Source organism: Taudactylus pleione, unplaced genomic scaffold, assembly GCF_031769625.1.
Source record: "Taudactylus pleione unplaced genomic scaffold, aTauple2 ptg000129l, whole genome shotgun sequence".
NCBI classification, from domain to species: domain Eukaryota; kingdom Metazoa; phylum Chordata; class Amphibia; order Anura; family Myobatrachidae; genus Taudactylus; species Taudactylus pleione.
Genome location: NW_028284531.1, coordinates 20,184,792 through 20,205,456, shown reverse-complemented (window position 1 = coordinate 20,205,456; position 20,665 = coordinate 20,184,792). Strand labels below are relative to the sequence as shown.

Below are 20,665 nucleotides of genomic sequence, written 5' to 3'. Positions count from 1 at the left end.
GTGCTTTGGAATCTGTATTCTAATTAAGCACACAGCCTTCACAGTGTATCAAATGTTTAATACACACAAATATGACATTTCACTATTATGCAGTAAACATACGTTGTTTTCTCTGTAATATATACCACACCCTTCACCCAGGCTTATTTCTTCTCTGGTTATGGTCCTACGGGCACAGTGATTTTGGGGAAGGTTTGGGAATTCTTCTAGTACTATGTTCTGGTCCGGGCACCCTTACCATAACCTGCATCTTACAAGAAAATATAGGGTTATAATGAACGAACGAGGTTTATCGGTTGTGCTATTACAGAAATCTAACAGAGATAGCGGAGCCAGAATGAATTAAACATTTAATCTATTTTGGAAAATATTCCTCATTGAATTTGGCATTCACACACAATTGTCAACTGCATCATCTTTACCACATGTCTGAAGTAAAATCATTTTTTTTCCTTAACAAAATGAATATGTTACGGGTGTTACAATACCCCGCATGGAATTTAGTGGCCGCTTCACTATTCAAGATGATTATTTTATTCCAAAAACAAGGCACTTGCCCATTTTTGTTTTTGCCACATATCTGCTGCTATAACTTTAAAAATATATTCTTATTAAATTGTAGGCTCCATGCATGAAAAAAAAAAATACATTTCCTAATACAACAGTCCTAGACAGATTATGTTTTGAATTCACTGAAAACATTAATAGAGTATTGCACCTAAGTTACATTTTCAAACAACACAAGTGATTCTGGGAGAGATGTATCAAACCTTGGAGAGAGCTAAAGTGGAGAAAAATAAAGATCCAAACAATCAGCTTCTAACTGACAGTTTTCATACACATTATTTTCTTCTGTGAAAGATTTCTGATAGAGCGCTCCACACTGCTGCTGCACCTGACTCCTACACCCAACAGCTAGAGGCGCTTTGACTATGAAAACTAGAAAGAATGGTGTATGAACACCGTATCCGATATTGCAGCGCTGTGTTCGTACTGCTCAAATGCAGGATAGCTTCAGTGTATCAAATTGTACTCCTCCTGGACAACATAAATCAAGCTGTACTTCTCAGACCAGTCATTCAAGATCCCTCCAAAAATTTTGTCTGGATATTATTATAAGTAATTGGTCAATAAGAGTCTAAAAAGGTGATCTTCCATAAAAAAAACAAATCTTTAATAAAACAAAATTCAAAAAATATGTACTTTTAAAATAAGTCTCCTCAAAAAACACTTTTTTCCATCCAAATGTTGTTAAATCAGTACACAAAAAAAGGGGTGGCTTACCGGACCTGTAGGGAGCCAGTAACATGTGGTGCAATCTGCTCCGTCTATAATGGCGAGTGTGTGTTCACAGAAGGAATCCTATTACACCTGGTAATGCCAGGATGGAATTTTCTCTGGGCGGTAGATGTCTTGTAGGACTCTGCTCTCACCCGAGACCTGTCCGCTTATTCCAACACTCACCCTGACGTGATCGTGGATCTTATTCACGACAAGGGTGCTCGCGGCTCTCACCTGCGGCTGATCATATGGGTCCCAGCTGCTCTGGTTTTTCCGACAGCTGCCACCTGTCTATTCTACACTCCCTTTCCCGTGTACTGTAAATGGTAAAAGCGGCAAAGTCTTTGTTTTCAAGTCAGCTGCCGACGCGTTTCTACCCTCCACGGGTCTTTATCAAGGCATAGCTGACTTGAACACATATATAATAATAATATATATTTTTATTTATATATATATATATAAATATATATATATATATATATATATATATATACACACATACATAAAGGAGTCAGCAAAGTTTCATTCAGTATTATGTCAGTGGTAAATATAGTAAATTAATATCACACAATTGTAAACTACACAGTATAGAAAGTTATGCATGTTTGAGGGTATTTGGCTTGTGTGTGTTTGCAGCTTTTGTGGTAAAGTCTTGTAGTAATAATTGGACAGTATGAATCCCAGGTTCATGGTCCCTGTCTTATGTTTTACAGTGAGACCCAGACTGACAGTGACTGTAGACACCAATGTGAACAGCACCATCTTGCATCTGGCAGACAATGCCCGTTCCTGGAGAGCTGGAGATATCATTGTGGTGGCCAGCACAGACTACTCCATGTATCAAGCGGAAGAATTCAAAGTACTGCCCTGCAGGGCCTGCACTCCCAACCAGATCAAAGTGGAAGGTAAATAGCATTATTTAATATTACATTGCTCATAGGGGCAAATCTGGTCTAAAACCATAGTAACAAATCAATAATTAGGTTACGTCTGTCAAGTGAACAATGGAATTGAATGTCTGATTGGTTGCATTGTATTAAATGTCATAAAATAACCGTCATTATTGTTATAATACATTTCTGTTGCACAGTGCACTATGTACTTGGAGAACGGTTTACCCTACTTTCAGAACTACATATTTCTTACATATACCCAAGATACACATACACAAATACATTCAAACACACACATATATATAGTTATAGATAGATACAGCACGCGTGTATAGATATAGAGGGGCCCATTTATCAAAGTGTATTTGAGGTATAATCCCCGAAAAACACCAGTTTTTGGGGGTTTACCTCAAATATTAACTATCCCCCATATGTATTAAGGAGGGACCGCAGCAGATATCTCCGATACCTGCTGTGATCCCTCCATTACCGTTGTCAGCCGCTTCCCCCATAGGTTTCTATGGGGGATGCGATGCTGCCAAATTTAACAAAAAACGGAATGTGATGCATTAAAGCTATTGGCCCTGCAGCTAACGCCATCTGAAGATGATGTTAGCCGCTGTAGCCTATGTGCTACACCGCGCATAGTTAGCCGGCGGAGGTATCCGCCGGAACCCTCCCCAGCTATGGCGGCTGTGCATGTACAGTCCACGGGACTGCGCATGCCCAGCACCCCCTGCACTGGCCTGCAGCTCTCCGGGGACAACGCAGGGACGGTATGATCGCACTTTCCAATGCGATCATGGGCGTTACCGGCATGCACTGACCATGGCATGCACGTGTTGCAAAAGTGATCATTGATAAATGGGAGCGATAGTATTCTTGTGCTCTTTTGATCCCCAGTACAGGTCCACAAGAATTTGAATAAATGTATAATAAGAGTATATGTACTTACAGTATGTACTGAGCCTATAAGTGTCACTTTAATGTTTGCAATGGAGCAAGCACTTTCTGTGCTGGACCAATAGTTTTGGAATACTTATATGTGCTCTGCCTCTGTGGTATAGATGAAGGGAACACTATAAATCATGTTTGGCTGAAGGAAGATGACAAACTTAGTTGGGGAACTCAACAAGCTAGCAGTTTCCCTATGATACATTCTCTGGCATGTTGAATGGATTGTGATCTGGAATGTTAACAGTCTGGGGTCCCTACAGTGTTACTTTAGTGGTGGCTGCATTGAGCATCATATCCAATCAGAATTTTACATACTATGTAAAATGAAGTACATATATGTGGTATCAAGTTCTTTAGTATATATATATATATAATGAGCACTGTATTACGAACAATTGCTGAATTGAGTTACTGGCTCCAATCTGACTTAATTGAAATGAATGGTTTGCTTCTAGACCTTTTTAGCAGACAGATACTATAGAGATCTCAGATCTGCAGTATCTCTCCTATAATTCCCCAGCAGGTTACTCTGCTTAGTCCCTGAAGTCCAAGAGCCGCTGTGCACATTTGATAGATAATATGATCTAAAAAGATGTATTATCATCACATATCAGCTTGTAACTCCATCTTGGTGATCACCTGGGATTTATTTTATATGAAATACATTAGGTAATAATCACAGCCATCCTTGGTAAACAGCTCCATGGAGTTGGCTCTGGTTTCCTATTGTGGGTGACCACTCCCTTTATCGTCACCCTGAAAAACCCCATTGAGTTCCTGACCATTCCCTGTAAGAGGTTAGTATATCTGATAAGTAGCGGAACATTCTTCTACACTGAAACATTCACTAATTCACCATTATCTTTTTTATCAAGAGGGCAGGGGGTGCTGGCGTCCATGAAAAATTGTATCAGGATAATTGTATCCACCCGATGTGACTGGGAATGTATTGCCAAGGGAAAGATTGGACATTTCTCAAAGAAAATAACGCGGCCAGGAAAGTGTAATCCTATGAAGAAATAGAGACGGGGATAAAATCAGGCAGTGCAGTGAGATGCAAGGTTCAGGCAGAGGGGCATTACAGGTCATGGAACAGAGTCTCCACTTCTATAAATATAGCTCATTCTCATGTAAAGCAGCAACAGAGATTCCCTATAACCTTATACTGTGTTCTATATTTAACATACACCCAAAAAATAACATTGGAGATTTTTTTTTTTTTATGAGACATTAAACATAATCATACTTTGTTGCAAAAATATAAAAGAATACATTAATGTCTATACACCTTTTGTGTACATTTATGTTTTCCATTTGCACAGAAGTTATGGGAGCTTCCATATTGCTCAGAGGTAATTCCAGCAGTCAGTAGACCACAGTAGTGACCATAAATGAAGAGTCCAGATGGAAAAATGTTCTCTAGAATGGCTGTACTAAGGGCCTGATTCAGAGCCGAACGCTCTGACCAGAGCGCTCGCTCTGAATCAGGGCCCTCCTCCATGAAAATGGAGCGGCCTCCTGGCCGCTCGCATAGCTGTGGGTGACCACCCACAGCATATACGAGCGTCCATGATGATGGTCTCGATGGTCTTGACCATCGCGACCATCGGGCTTGCGACGGAGACCCTGCAAGCCCTGGAGTGATTTTGGCTCTATCAGAGCCAAAATCACACCCACTGACATCACTAGTGATGTCAGTGGGGCCGGCTTCAGACGGTAGGCGTTCCCATGGGAACGCCTCCGTCTGGCAGGCATGCCCCCGGCAAGCCCACCAAAGGGGGAGTGCTGTCAATCAACATCGACAGCACGCCCCCTTTGGTGCGAGACCCGGAGCAATGGAGAGCCCGTTGCTCGCCGGGTCTCGCGCATGCGCACGACGGAGCTCCCTCCGTCGTGCGCATGTGCAGTGGGGGAACATCGACTCGCTTGCGAGCGTCCTGCGCTCGCGAGCGGGTCTGAATGACCCCCTAAAACCACTAGAATAGCTGATTAGTCTTTCTTCCTTCATTTGCATTAGGCTCTGCTTCTATATGTTGGAAATAAATTAAATATTGAATCATAGTAGCATTACCAGAACAAGCCACTACCATAATCTATGTTTTTTTAAATTAAACTCAGCAAGTGTTAATTTATAGTAGCAAGTTCTCATTAAATAGAAAATATAAATAGGTTACAGTGAACCGATAACCAGGTACTGTAACCTTATATTTTTGCTTTCCTGGCTTGAACATTATATTGCTCACACTACCCAGACAGGCTTCCTCAGCTCCACACAGAAGTCCATGAGACCGCACTATACAGAGATCCCCAGCTGTAATGGTGTGTGGGCAGGAGGAAGCCTAACCCCAGGAGAGCACAGCGTCCTCAATAAAATCCTCATACTCATTCTCTGAGTATGGAAACTGTTACATATGCAGATGCGTGACTGCTACAAAGACCTATTCAGGATTATAGTAACTTGTTACATCTCTATATTATAAGTCACCCCTAAAGCTCTTTCTGCTGCTTCCGCATAACTGTATATGCTACCTGTCACTCTTCTTGTCTAATTTATGATACAGTTACAGACTGTACTGTACTGTCCTATGTAATCTGATGCAGATGATATCTTGCCGGTGGGGCCTACATGTCATGGCAGCTCAGTACTCTCTCACTTCTCAGACGTCAGGTAGCACGTCAGGTAGCACTGTATAGAGACGTCAGATAGCACTGTATAGAGACATCAGGTAGCACTGTATAGAGACGTCAGGAGCACTGTATAGAGAGACGTCAGGTAGCACTGTATAGGGACGTCAGGTAGCACTGTATAGAGACGTCAGGTAGCACTGTATAGAGACTGCAGGCAGCACTGTATAGAGAGATGTCAGGAGCACTGTATAGAGACGTCAGGTAGCACTGTATAGAGACATCAGGTAGCACTGTATAGGGACGTCAGGTAGCACTGTATAGAGACGTCAGGTAGCACTGTATAGAGACATCAGGTAGCACTGTATAGAGAGACGTCAGGTAGCACTGTATGGAGACGTCAGGTAGCACTGTGTAGAGACGTCAGGTAGCACTGTGTCAGGTAGCACTGTATAGAGACATCAGGTAGCACTGTATAGAGACGTCAGGTAGCACTGTATAGAGACATCAGGTAGCACTGTATAGAGAAACGTCAGGTAGCACTGTGTAGAGACGTCAGGTAGCACTGTGTAGAGACGTCAGGTAGCACTGTGTAGAGACATCAGGTAGCACTGTGTAGAGACGTCAGGTAGCACTGTGTAGAGACGTCAGGTAGCACTGTATGGAGACGTCAGGTAGCACTGTGTAGAGACGTCAGATAGCACTGTATAGAGACGTCAGGTAGCACTGTATAGAGACGTCAGGTAGCACTGTGTAGAGACGTCAGGTAGCACTGTATAGAGACATCAGGAGCACTGTATAGAGAAGTCAGGTAGCACTGTATAGAGACATCATGTAGCACTGTATAGAGACATCATGTAGCACTGTATAGGGACGTCAGTTAACACTGTATAGAGAGACGTCAGGTAGCACTGTATAGAGACTGCAGGCAGCACTGTATAGAGAGATGTCAGGTAGCACTGTATAGAGACGTCAGGTAGCACTGTATAGAGACATCAGTTAGCACTGTATAGAGACGTCAGGAGCACTGTATAGAGAGACGTCAGGTAGCACTGTATAGAGACATCAGGTAGCACTGTATAGAGAGACGTCAGGTAGCACTGTATGGAGACGTCAGGTAGCACTGTGTGGAGACGTCAGGTAGCACTGTGTAGAGACGTCAGGTAGCACTGTGTAGAGACGTCAGGTAGCACTGTATAGAGACTTCAAATAGCACTGTATAGAGACATCAGGTAGGGTAGCACTGTATAGAGATGCCGGGTAGCACTGTATAGAGACGCAGGGTAGCACTGTATAGAGACATCAGGTAGCACTGTATGGAGACGTCAGGTAGCACTGTATAGAGACGTCAGGTAGCACTGTGTAGAGACATCAGGTAGCACTGTATGGAGACGTCAGGTAGCACTGTATAGAGACTTCAGGTAGCACTGTATAGAGACATCAGGTAGCACTGTATGGAGACGTCAGGTAGCGCTGTATGGAGACGTCAGGTAGCGCTGTATGGAGACGTCAGGTAGCACTGTATAGAGACGCCAGGAGCACAGTATAGAGACGTCAGGTAGCACTGTATAGAGACGTCAGGTAGCACTGTATAGAGATGCCAGGAGCACAGTATAGAGACGTCAGGTAGCACTGTATAGAGACGTCAGGTAGCACTGTATAGAGACGTCAGGTAGCACTGTATAGAGACATCATGTAGGGTAGCACTGTATAGAGATGCCAGGAGCACAGTATAGAGACGTCAGGTAGCACTGTATAGAGACGTCAGGTAGCACTGTGTAGAGACATCAGGTAGCACTGTGTAGAGACGTCAGGTAGCACTGTATAGAGACGTCAGGTAGCACTGTATAGAGACGTCAGGTAGCACTGTATAGAGACATCATGTAGGGTAGCACTGTATAGAGATGCCAGGAGCACAGTATAGAGACGTCAGGTAGCACTGTATAGAGATGTCAGGTAGCACTGTGTAGAGACGTCAGGTAGCACAGTATAGAGACGTCAGGTAGCACAGTATAGAGACGTCAGGTAGCACTGTGTAGAGACGTCAGGTAGCACTGTATAGAGACGTCAGGTAGCACTGTGTAGAGACGTCAGGTAGCACTGTGTAGAGACATCAGGTAGCACTGTATAGAGACGTCAGGTAGCACTGTGTAGAGACGTCAGGTAGCACAGTATAGAGACGTCAGGTAGCACAGTATAGAGACGTCAGGTAGCACTGTGTAGTGACGTCAGGTAGCACTGTATAGAGACGTCAGGTAGCACTGTGTAGAGACGTCAGGTAGCACTGTGTAGAGACGTCAGGTAGCACTGTATAGAGACGTCAGGTAGCACTGTATAGAGACGTCAGGTAGCACAGTATAGAGACGTCAGGTAGCACTGTATAGAGACGTCAGGTAGCACTGTATAGAGACGTCAGGTAGCACTGTATGGAGACGTCAGGTAGCACTGTATAGAGACGTCAGGTAGCACTGTATAGAGACGTCAGGTAGCACTGTGTAGAGACGTCAGGTAGCACTGTGTAGAGACGTCAGGTAGCACTGTGTAGAGACGTCAGGTAGCACTGTGTAGAGACGTCAGGTAGCATAGTATAGAGACGTCAGGTAGCACTGTGTAGAGACGTCAGGTAGCATAGTATAGAGACGTCAGGTAGCACTGTGTAGAGACGTCAGGTAGCACTGTATAGAGACGTCAGGTAGCACTGTGTAGAGACATCAGGTAGCACCGTATAGAGACGTCAGGTAGCACTGTGTAGAGACATCAGGTAGCACTGTATAGAGACGTCAGGTAGCACTGTGTAGAGACGTCAGGTAGCACTGTGTAGAGACGTCAGGTAGCACTGTATAGAGACATCAGGTAGCACTGTATAGAGATGCCAGGAGCACTATAGAGACGTCAGGTAGCACTGTATAGAGACGTCAGGTAGCACTGTATAGAGATGCCAGGAGCACAGTATAGAGACGTCAGGTAGCACAGTATGTAGACGTCGGGTACCAGTTCATAGAGGTTTGTTTTGGATTCCATATTGCTATTGTCATTTTGTTAAATGTAAACATTTCTATGGAATGAAAACACAGTTGGTAGTTACTTTCAACCAACTTATTGCAATGCTTGTAAATGGCAATCTCTTTTTCTAAAACATGGAAAAGGAAATTATGAGTAGTAAAGGAAAATACAGCCAGTTTATTGGATATTAACCTGGTTTCTTAGTTGGCTTAAAAAAAACCTTTAAAAATCAGAATGCTTAAAATCAGTGACTATATAGGATTCTGTGTTCACCATATAGACAAAGTAGACACATAGGCCTGCACTGTTCAACATAGTTAGGGTGTTATGTTAATTTTATTTCTTTTTTTTCATTTCTTTTCTTTTGCTTTTTTATCTTTGCCAACCACACATAATTCACTATAAAAATAATGTATGATGTGGTGATGGGTAGAAAACCATGAGCCTGTGCAGTGGAAAATTACCAATATAGGTCTGTTTTACTTACAAAGCCAAATATGGCGTCATCTGTCAGGCTCTCTCAAACAGGCAGCCAACCTACTGTATGTCTTTTCATAAAAATCTGTGTATATTCTGTTCTTAGAACTAATCTACCTGAAATTTTCTGCAAAATGTTTTCAGTGATGATTTACAGGACATGTATACAGTTTACTAGGGGTGTGCAGCCAAGGCTGAGAGGGCAGTACTGTCGCTGCCCAGATGGCACATGCATTCAGCTTATACAGTGACTGGATGTGCACCCTGCAACCTGGAGATCCAGTTGCCACGTGGTATCCAGCTTTCTGCTCCAGGCTCCCTGTTCTGTGACATTGTGCAGCATGTATCAGGCCAGGAGGTGAAATTACTGAAATGGTTGAAGTAGAAATAAATTCATTTTTATACCATATTTCATATTACATTTTCTTCCTTCCTATTGCATGCATGCAGGCGTTAACGCCAGTGTGCATAAAGTAAATTGCGAGAGAGGGAGTTACGGGTTTATGACCCAGAATTCCCTCTGCTCATGCGCAGAATGCTCCGCATGCCGTCGTGGGTGCTGGGAGGGATCTGATTGGATCCTTTCACAACACGATGCGGAAAGAACCCCATAGGCTTCAAATCTAAAGCTGCAGAAAGATTTGCTTTCCGAAAGCTTAGTGCATATCAGAAATGCGGTCAAACACCCAAAAACTGCATTTTCAGGTGTTTGACTGCATTATTGATGATAGTGCATCCCTCCCCATGAGTTTAACTGTCACTGCCTATTAGACAGATTTCATAAACCTATTAAAATACAGGGAGTTTGACTGTGTGCTAAGTGTATGATAGAAGAGCCACACCAACTGCCACTGAGTTCTAGTCGGCGATGTTTGGTAGCGGTTGGGGGTGACAGTTGGTGTGGCTCCCCTAATTGAATTTTGGACTGCGCTGCAGCCCCACCTCTGGAGGCACCATTGTCTGTCCCACACTTAGTACACAGTCACTGTGAAGGGACTTTCTGAACTCACTGTGTGTGTGTGTATATATATATATATATATATGTGTATATATATATGTATATATATATATATATATATATATATATAATGTGTGTGTGTATACAGTCCTGCTGTCCGGCACTCGGTAACAAGAAGCAGCTTACCCCGGTGCCTGTCCCATTAACACTCAGTATGTAGAGGAAACTTGACAGCACTCTCAGGATTGGAACACCAATAGATTGCTGCATACACAGTTTGTAAACTGCAAACATTCCAGAGGGCAACCTCTTTTATCACGTCATGTCTTGATAAAAGAGGTTGCCCTCTTAAACATTGACAAACTGTGTATGTTGGTGTATGTCCGTTGGTGTTCAAATCCTGAGAGTGCCGTCACGTTTCCTCTACATATATATGTGTATATACTCTTTTATTTTTTTTCTTTCTCCATTTCCTCCTTCACTTTCTCCTCCTCCTCCTCCACATTTTTTATTTTCAAGACAGGCAGAAAAGGCAACATTATAAATAGAGATGAGCAGTTCAGATTCTTTGGCATCCAAACTGCTCCAAACACCAGGGATCCGAGTCCACCCGAGCCGCGGTTCGGGTGTTCCCGCCTGACTCGGATCCCACTTCGAGGCCGAATGTCATCCTCCCGACGTTGGATTCTCACGAGAGTTGGTTTCTATATAAACACTGCGTCCGGGATTAGGCGCCATTTCACTTGCATGCTGCGCACTGCTCTGTTCATTAAAGTGGCCAGACTCACAAGTGGCTGTGCTTGTAAAGTGACTGTATGGGACACACTGCATGCTGATGTATGCTGCACTATACTCTGCTGATTACAGTGGCTGTGTCCAGATTCACAAGTAGCTGTGTGTACAAGGCATGCTGATGTATGCTGCGCTGTACTCATGCCCATCTGCTCCAGTGTAAAAAAAATAATATTAAAAAAAACCTAAACAAAAAACTTTTTTTTTTTGGCATTGTACCCCACTGTGTATACAAGCACCATGACTCCTTGGTTCGTAGCCCACTGTGTATACAATTATTGTGACTCTGTTAGCCGTACCCCACTGTGTGTACAAGCACTATGACTCCTTGGGCCATACCCCACTGTGTAAACAAGTACTGTGACTATGTTGGCCATATCCCACTGTGTATACAAGCACTGTTACTCTTTGGGCCATATCCCACTGTGCAAAAAAGTACTGTGACTCTGTTGGCTGTACCCCACTGTGCATACAGGCACTGTGACTCTTTGGGACGTAGCCCACTGTGTATATAAGTACTGTTACTCTGTTGGCCATATCCCACTGTTTATACAAACACTGTGACTCCTTGGGCTGTAGACCACTGCGTGTTCGTAGCACACAAGTACTGTGACAAGTTAACGCAAGAAAAGTAAAAAAAAGTTTAAAAAAGTAAAAATAATTAGGCTGAAGGTGAGGATGGCAATGACAGTGACATCTTGCCACTGTAGAGTTGTTGCCTTAAGCCGTTGGTAGCTTGTTTTGCCACTGTAGAGCAATCCCTGTCGCTGAAGTGCTCAGTTTGTTAAAGTGTGCATGTACTTTTTAATATTCAACATAAGGGTGGGAGGGAGGGCCCAAGGACAATTCCATCTTGCACTACCTTTCATTTCTGCCACTGCTGTGTGCCAATATTTCATAGATGTGCTTTAAACTGTGGTGTCTGTGCCGCTGCTCTGTCACTTAGTAACCAGCCAGCTCACTGCAGCCTTTGGCCAATAATGGTGAAAACAATATTGTGAGCTGTGAGGGGGTCTAAATTGACTGTAAATGACTGGAAATTAATGTTATTGAGGTTAATAGGAATAAGAACAAATAAAAGCCCAAATTATGTGATTTTAGCTTTCTTTTGTAAATTTTTGTAAAATATCCAAATCCAAAAACCAGTCATGGCGGTTTGGCAAATCCAAATCCAAAGCCAGACGATGAATCAGAGCAAAATCCAAATCCAGCAAAAATGGTCCAGCGCACATCCCTAATTATACAGCTTATTTAAAAAAAAAACAAGCTATCAATGTGAACTTGAACCTCGAAGTAAGAATTTACTGATTAGAAAATATACAAATTGGTGGTTCACCAAAAGGAGTGTGGTATAAGAGATAGACAGTAATTGGTTAGACAATGTCTATATAGACACTAGATTTTAGACAGTGAATAGTTAAACAGGGACAAAAGTTCAACAGGGACAAAAATCAGACACACTAAAATTAGACATGTAAAAAGGTCAACAGGTACAAAAGGTCGACAGGGTCAAAAGGTCGACATGAAATGGTCGACATTTTTTGTTTGTTTGTTTTTTAACTCTAACCCTAACCCTCCCCTTGGTACCTAACCCAAACCCTCCCTCCTCGTGACTAAACCTAACCATCTGGGAAAGACGATTGGTTGGAAAACCTGTCATTCATAGCAACTATAGCAGTTTCCCTGTAACAAAACAGAAGGACCGCGATCCAACCAATAAGGAAGCTGACAGGCAATACGGATGGGCTGAGAGATCTGTCAATCATAAGCAAGTACACCGATTGGTGATCAGTGAAGTTATAGCTCCGTGCAACCCACTTATCGGGTTGATCCTATTATTAAGCGCTAGTGAAATGTACGTTAGGAGATCAGTAGCGCACGCAGGGGGGGTTTCTGAGTACCCAATCCATCACCGCAGCGAACAAGTATTATTTGTTTTTTTAAAGTGAGACAGAGAGCTTTGTCTCTGTCTCATCAGGCTCGTGAGGTCTGTGAGCTCCGACTGGGCAGCTTCCGCGTAGCTATGGAGATGGCTGAGCAGTACAAGGGAGCTGCTGTGGCTGCAGCTCCTCCCTGACAGCTCCCATGTGCCTTTGAGTGCCAGTGATGTCACTCACTGCACTCCTCCTCATCTGCTCAAGTCCGGACAGCATGTAATTAGCACTGCCACAAACAACATCACAGGTACCTGGCAGCTCTGATGGTCTGTAGTTCGAGTGTGTGTAATGTGCAGTGCAAGGTGTCTGTGTGTAATGTGCAGAGCAAGGTTTCTGTGTGTAATGTGCAGTGCAAGGTGTCTGTGTGTAATGTGCAGTGCAAGGTGTCTGTAATCTGCTCTGAGTGTCTGTGTGTGGGAGGGGAGGAGGGGGGCAGTCCAAATTGGGAATACAACTATACTTACACAATACATTGTAAAAATGTAACCATCCATGTGTGAGAGGCATGTGGGTGACAAATATATATATATATATATATATATATATATATATATCATACACATACAAACATACTGTATGCAGAAACCCCCCCTTACAAATCCTGCATTTACCCCTGGAGATACCGCACACGCGGGATAGCGTGTTCTGTGATTTTAGTTGTTGTGTGCACACTCAATGTCCTCCTTATACAGTGAACTGCTGGTTGATACGGACACCAGTACTAAGTAAACATAGACGCTGTGATTGCAGGGCTCAAATACAAATACAGACATACCAAGTGATAGAGCTCTTATAACCGCTCACACTATTACCATACCTTTATATGTGTCACGTCAGCAACTATGTGTCTAGAGAGTTAAGTACATGTGGCAATATAGTGCTATCTAGTACATACAGACACACTGAATACAGGGCTCATAGTGAAAAAGGTTTATTCTCTAAAATACTGCTGCACTGTTTCCTTTGTGTGTCATAACAGCAAATATGATACTTTGTGTCTAGGGAGTAATGCGATAATATAGTGCTATGTAGCGGATGAGAACATTACCGCTATAAGTAATTTACATTTGTATTAATAAGGTTGATCACGGATTACAGTGATTAAATATAGCGATGCAAGCCTGTGATTAGGCACATGATACCACCCACCGCAATAGATAGTCCTTATACTCTCTAACATCGCTACAATATTTCCAATGGGTGTAATAGCAGCAACCATGATACTATCAGGGGTGTTCAATTTGGAGCGAAAATTTCAGAATCGGCGATAAATTATCGCCGATTACGTCATTTTCGCCAATTTCAATGATCCCTGTATTCAATTTCAAAGACTTTTCGCAGGTTCGAAAAGTCTTTGAAAAAAAAGGGGGATAACTTTTTACCACTGAATAGGTGGCGAAAAAAAGTGCAGAATTGAGGTTTAGGGGTGCAGGCTTAAAAAAAAATAAACTGCGTCAAAAAAAGTAAAAATAAAATTAGGGACACCCCAAAAAAAATGTTTAAAAATTGGGGTGAAAAAAAAATGTAAAAAAGTGTTTAAAAAGTGTTTAAAAATAGGAAAATAGGTTCAGGGCTAATCTGCAGGTATGCGGCAGGTGTTTTCTAGCATAGGCTATTAGCTGCAGGTGCATTTTTGCTGAATTTTTAAAAAATTACTTTAGGGACATAATAATATGCTAGTACCCATTTTCATGTACCCCAAATTTGATGGGACCACTTAAAAAAACGAAAAAAATAACCTAAGTGCTCTTCTGCATCACTTCTTCAATGTCGGAAAAAAAACACCTGCCGCGGCTATTTGAAACCCCGACTTTCATTTGCAGGCTAAAACGGGGGTACCCATAGTGATCCCCCATGTTTTTACAGCTTTAGGGGGGTCCTACAATTTATTCCAGGCAAATCCCGTTTTTTTTCGCTGATCCTATTTCGCCGGCTCCCGTTTTCGTAGCTTTTTAATTGAATACGGGGATAAAGCGGGCGCGCACCCGATACTTTATCCCAGGAAAATCAGCGATGTGGAGCGAAAAGCCCAGAATGGACTTTTCGCTCCAAATTGAATACCCCTGTATATGTCTAGGGAGTAATGTGGCAATTAAGTGCCATATAGCTGCTGAGGATATTATCGCTACTAGCAAGTTACATTTACAGCAATAAGGTTAACCACGGATTGGGGTGATTAACCATAGCTGTGCAAGCTTATGACCAGGCACATTACACCCGTCACCAGATTACCAGACTGAATTACATTTTAGGGGTGATGAATATAATCCACTTGCTCTAACTGAGGATGAGTAACCAGACACAATTTGCACTAATGAGACACATTTAACACATCCATCTATAAATTATATGATGGTACATAATCATTCTTGCATGATAGATATTTAGTTTTACTGTAAAGTGACATACTATTAAACACGTGGACTAATACGCCATGAGAAATGGAACCAATGTGTTTTAGCAATTCATAAATCACATACAGCGATGGAGTGATTGGATCTAGGATCATTAATCTGTATTGAAGCAGACTATAGTGATATCTACACCATTCTATTAACCCCATAATATATAGGGGGAAAGAGTACTTACACTGTAAAGGAGAATTCATTTAGGAATCATTAGCATCCTATTACAAGGAGAATTAATTTAGACTGAGGTGGACACAACATATTATTTATATGTTAGTATTGTCTTACACAATAAGCACTTTAACACAACTTTGCACATGATATTTCACTAATATTTTAATAGTCCAATTAAAAGTAAATTTTTTATGTTTTTCATTTCTTGGGTTACCAGTAACGAGTTTCTCATAGCAGGATGCTTCAATACATCAATAGTCCATGAGTTCCCCTTTTGGAACACTTTCCCTCTTATTTTTTTGCATATATGACCCTAACTGTCTGGGTAAGTGCCTAACCCTAACCGTCTGGGTAAGTGCCTAACCCTAAACGTCTGGGTAAGTGCCTAACCCTAACCGTGGGGGTAAGTGCCTAACCCTAACCCTCCAGTAAGTGCCTAACCCTAAAAAAATAAAATAAAATATGTCGAACATTTTTGTGTCGACCATTTTCATGTCGAACCTTTGACCCTGTCGATCTTTTTACATGTTTAACTTTAGTGTGTCTGACTTTTGTCCCTGTCAAAGTTTTGTCCCTGTCTAACATCTGGTGTCTATCTAGACATTGTCTAACTAATTACTGTCTATCTATAGTCTGAAACCCTAAAATATGCTAAAGCCGCAGGAGGTGTGTGAAGAAAAAAACACACCGTCGGCATGCGAGTGCTGGGACAAAGATGCTGCACCGGATCACCATCACAGTCATCACCCGATAGAACTGCTCTGCCGGGGCCAGAATATGGCCACGTATGGGCACTATTTGCTATCAGAGAGAAAGAGGTGTTGAGATGACCTGATGATGATAACAAAAGTTTATGCTTCCAGAACACAGTATAAAAAGAGAATAGAAGTCTGAAGCACTGATCCAATGATAGTGGAAGAGCAAGATCCTAGAAGAAGAATGTTAAACAACAGTTAGTAAGAGAGGTGGGATAAGATCAGACCTATAGATAGGAGAATATTATGTAGGCTCAAAGAGTTCAGATTTTGGTTCTGTAGACCATTCCTTCATCCAAAGATTGAGATAAATGCAGAACAAAAGCCTTTATAAAAAAAAAAAAAAGAAATGTCCTTTTGTTGACGTCCTGTTTCCCACTAATTTTCCGATATCTGGATAACATGAAATAATTTATATTAAAAGGGGTGTTTTAACATAGCATATTTCAATCAGCCCACATAGGGAAAATGGAAGCAGGCCATTGTTTTCCTGCTGATATGGGCTATTTTAGGAGAGTAAAAAGCAAAGGATTGGCACTGGAAGCATGAGGCTTATGACAGGAAATAGTTTGCTCATGTAGTACCCTTGCTAAGCTTAAATTGCACTTTTCTGTTTATGTGGTAACTCCAGCATTCTATTAATTTTACCAAACATCTGTGAGTATCACAAAACCTAATTCTAGTTTGACCTAGCTCTGTTCTTCATTACACACACAGAGCAAAAGGTTTGGCATGTTGTATAACCCCATATCCATGCATCATAACATCATATTCAATCACTTGTCACTTAGCAATAAAAAAAAAAAACTTTACAAAATAATATTTGTAATTATGTTATAAAAAGCCTGCGTGGGTTTTTGTGAAATCTTTATGCCATGAGTCACAACCTGGATTACCGAAAACAAACCAAATACGCTGTTAATTGCAGCTGTAGCCTCTCTGTCAATTATTCAACACGTTCTTCACTATCATGAGCCATTTGTCTCTCAGGACAGAGCGCTCTATAGACGTATACAGTATGTGTTATAATAATTCCGGTAATGACAGCAGCTGTAAAGTGGAATTAAGGAGTAAGCTCAGCAGGAACATGTAAATACTTCATTGTACTCCCCCCTTTAGAATTATTTAGTCTAAAAATTTCAAAAAGTTTTTTTAAAAGATTCTGGAAGTTTCAGATGTTACTTTTTAAACATAATGCAGTGTGGATCAAAAATCATAGCCTTGCCCCAAACGTTGTCACTGCTGCATACCTTAGCACCAACGATCCTCTGTTGAAGGAAGCCTATCTAATGATGGCAGGGTCCCCCAGTCTCTTCCTTCCAAACTGTCCCTTTCTTGTGTATACGTCTAGGGAGCAAATTGAATCCAATAAAAGCATCAAACATGTTAACATAGAAATTGCTTTATATTCAGTATGTTGACGTACAGCACATGCTAGAGTGGAGATGAGGATAGTGTCCAATAGGGAACAATAGCCCTTGATTCAGAGGTAGACGCAGTTGGTATTTCGGATGCAGCGGACTAGTGAAAATATGCTAATGACTCAGACCTGCCACTTATGTAAAAAAGACGCAACATCTGGAATATACAGTCAGGTCCATAAATATTGGGACATTGACAGAATTTTCAGATTTTGGCCTCTATTCACCACCACAATGGTTTTGAAATGAAACAAACAAGTTGTGCTTTAACTGCAGACTTTCAGATTTAATTTGAGGGTAATTACATCCAAATCGGGTGAACGGTGTAGGAATTACAACAGTTTCAATATGTGCCTCCCACTTTTTAAGGGGCCAAAAGTAATGGGACTATCAACTCACAAGCTATTTCATGGACAGGTGTGGGCTATTCCCTCGTTATTTCATTATCAATTAAGCAGGTAAAAGGTCTGGAGTTGATTCTAGGTGTGACATTTGCATTTGGAATCAGTTGCTGTCAACTCTCAATATGAGATCCAAAGAGCTGTCACTATCAGTGAAGCAAGCCATCATTAGGCTGAAAAATCAAAACAAACCCATCAGAGAGATAGCAAAAACATTAGGTGTGGCCAAATCAACTGTTTGGAACATTCTTAAAAAGAAAGAATGCTCCGGAGAGCTCAGCAACACCAAAAGACCCGGAAGACCACGGAAAACAACTGTGGTGGATGACAAAAGCATTATTTCCCTGGTGAAGAAAAACCCCTTCAAAACAGTTGGCCAAATCAAGAACACTCTCCAGGAGGTAGATGTATATGTGTCAAAGTCAACAATCAAGAGAAGACTTCACAAGAGTGAATATAGAAGGTTCACCACAAGATGTAAACCATTGGTGAGCCACAAAAACAAGAAGACCAGATTAGAGTTTGCCAAACAACATCTAAAAAAGCCATTACAGTTCTGGAACAACATGCTATGGACAGATGAGACAAAGATGAACTTGTACCAGAGTGATGGGAAGAGAAGAGAAGGAAAGGAACTGCTCATGATCCAAAACATACCACCTCATCAGTGAAGCATGGTGGTGGTAGTGTCATGGCGTGGGCATGTATGGCTGCCAATGGAACTGGTTCCCTTGTATTTATTGATGATGTGACTGCTGATAAAAGCAGCAGAATGAATTCTGAAGTGTTTCGGGCAATATTATATGCTCGTATTCAGTCAAATGCTTCAGAACTCATTAGACGGCGCTTCACAGTGCAGATGGACAATGACCGAAGCATACTGCAAAAGCAACCAAAGAGTTTTTTAAGGCTAGAAAGTGGAATGTTATGCAATGGCCAAGTCAATCCCCTGACCTGAATCCGATTGAGCATGCATTTCACTTGATGAAGACAAAACTGAAGGGAAAATGCCCCAAGAACAAGCAGGAACTGAAGACATTTGCAGTAGAGGCCTGGCAGAGCATCACCAGGGATGAAACCCAGCGTCTGGTGATGTCTATGCGTTCCAGACTTCAGGCTGTAATTGCCTGCAAAGGATTTGCAACAAAGTATTAAAAAGTGAAAGTTAGATTTAGGATTGTTTAGTTTGTCCCATTACTTTTGGCCCCTTAAAAAGTGGGAGGCACATATAGAAACCATTGTAATTCCTACACCGTTCACCTGATTTGGATGTAATTACCCTCAAATTAAATCTGAAAGTCTGCAGTTAAATCACATCTTGTTTGTTTCATTTCAAAATCATTGTGGTGGTGAATAGAGGCCAAAATCTTAAAATTCTGTCAATGTCCCAATATTTATGGACCTGACTGTAAGTTGAACCATCGAACTTTTGAGCAACCATATGGTCTCAGAATGTCCGTCTCAGCTAAGACACCGGGGCTGACTAGGGCACGCCCAGAAAACGGGGGACACATCTGCATTTTTGTAAAGAAAAGTTATTTAGATTTATAGTATTATTAGCAATAGGGCAGAGAGGTGTGCTGAGAAAAATAACGTATTGTTTTCATTCAGGGCAGCAACTGTTATGCTTCTAAATAAAGGACCCCCTGTTACTCTTCCCTAAACAAAGGGGCTACTAGAATGGTGCCACGTGATGCTTATTATTCTAGAGGAGCCAATTTACCACAAAGTCATAAAGGCTGAATGTAATTATATTTGAAAATATGTAAGATCCAGTTTAGAATACTGTTTAGAATACTGTCTTGACAGGCAAACTGGATTACTGTAATTGCTAATGATTATACAATCACTGCATTCCATGCTCCAGCTTGTTATATCCCTAATGCCTAGTAATGAGCTAAGCTTACCACATGTAAATTATGCATTTCTCCTGCACGTGCCAGATGATTCTGTTCTGGTGTTGCCGAGAACATTGTTTTTTATATCAATATAACACTTAAACAATTGCTGACTTCTTGCAAATAATCTTTATTTATACTTCCTACAATAATAAAGCATTTCTTCAGAGTAAGATTAGCAGGCTCTTGTCTTTTTTTTAAATCTTACAATAACATTAGTTTGGATAAGGAAGGGTTTGGTGGAATTGCCTGTTACTGAAACAGATAATAAACTTATATTATGTGTAGTCATGTCACTGGAGAGCAGTCTTATCGGGAAAACCCAACCCATTTCAAATAATAATTTCTGTTTGCGATGAACATTAGGATTCTTGTACTTTAGTCCAAGTTTCGGCAATCTGCCACTCTTAAGAGTTGTTAAACTCCAAATCCCAGCATGCTTCACTATCTAGTCCAGGATTTCAGCAAGTACTGTTGTCTGTGGAGAAACAGGTATAGGTTGCCTGCACATAGTCACCAGAAAGTGAGGCGAAATGTTTGATAATGTACAGAAAACAGTCTGTAACAGCTCAGCCTACTCAGTACCTGACCTCTAGGGGGCAGCATGAAAAAAGGATTGTGCCCCCACACCAAGAGAGTACTGACACAAAGCTGAGTAGCACTGGGCAACTCCCGTTATCCTTTG

General features: G+C 41.7%; 1 protein-coding gene across 5 annotated transcripts in view; it reads left to right on the top strand.

Moving 5' to 3' along the window:
• The window catches only part of CEMIP (cell migration inducing hyaluronidase 1), a 147,940-nt gene that overhangs the window by 92,690 nt on the left and 34,585 nt on the right, over positions 1-20,665 (top strand). For all 5 annotated transcript variants that reach the window (XM_088472941.1, XM_088472940.1, XM_088472943.1 and 2 more), the window contains exon 11: positions 1,995-2,186. In XM_088472941.1, coding sequence (XP_088329067.1) covers positions 1,995-2,186 — 192 coding nt within the window. The remainder of the gene's footprint in view (positions 1-1,994; positions 2,187-20,665) is intronic.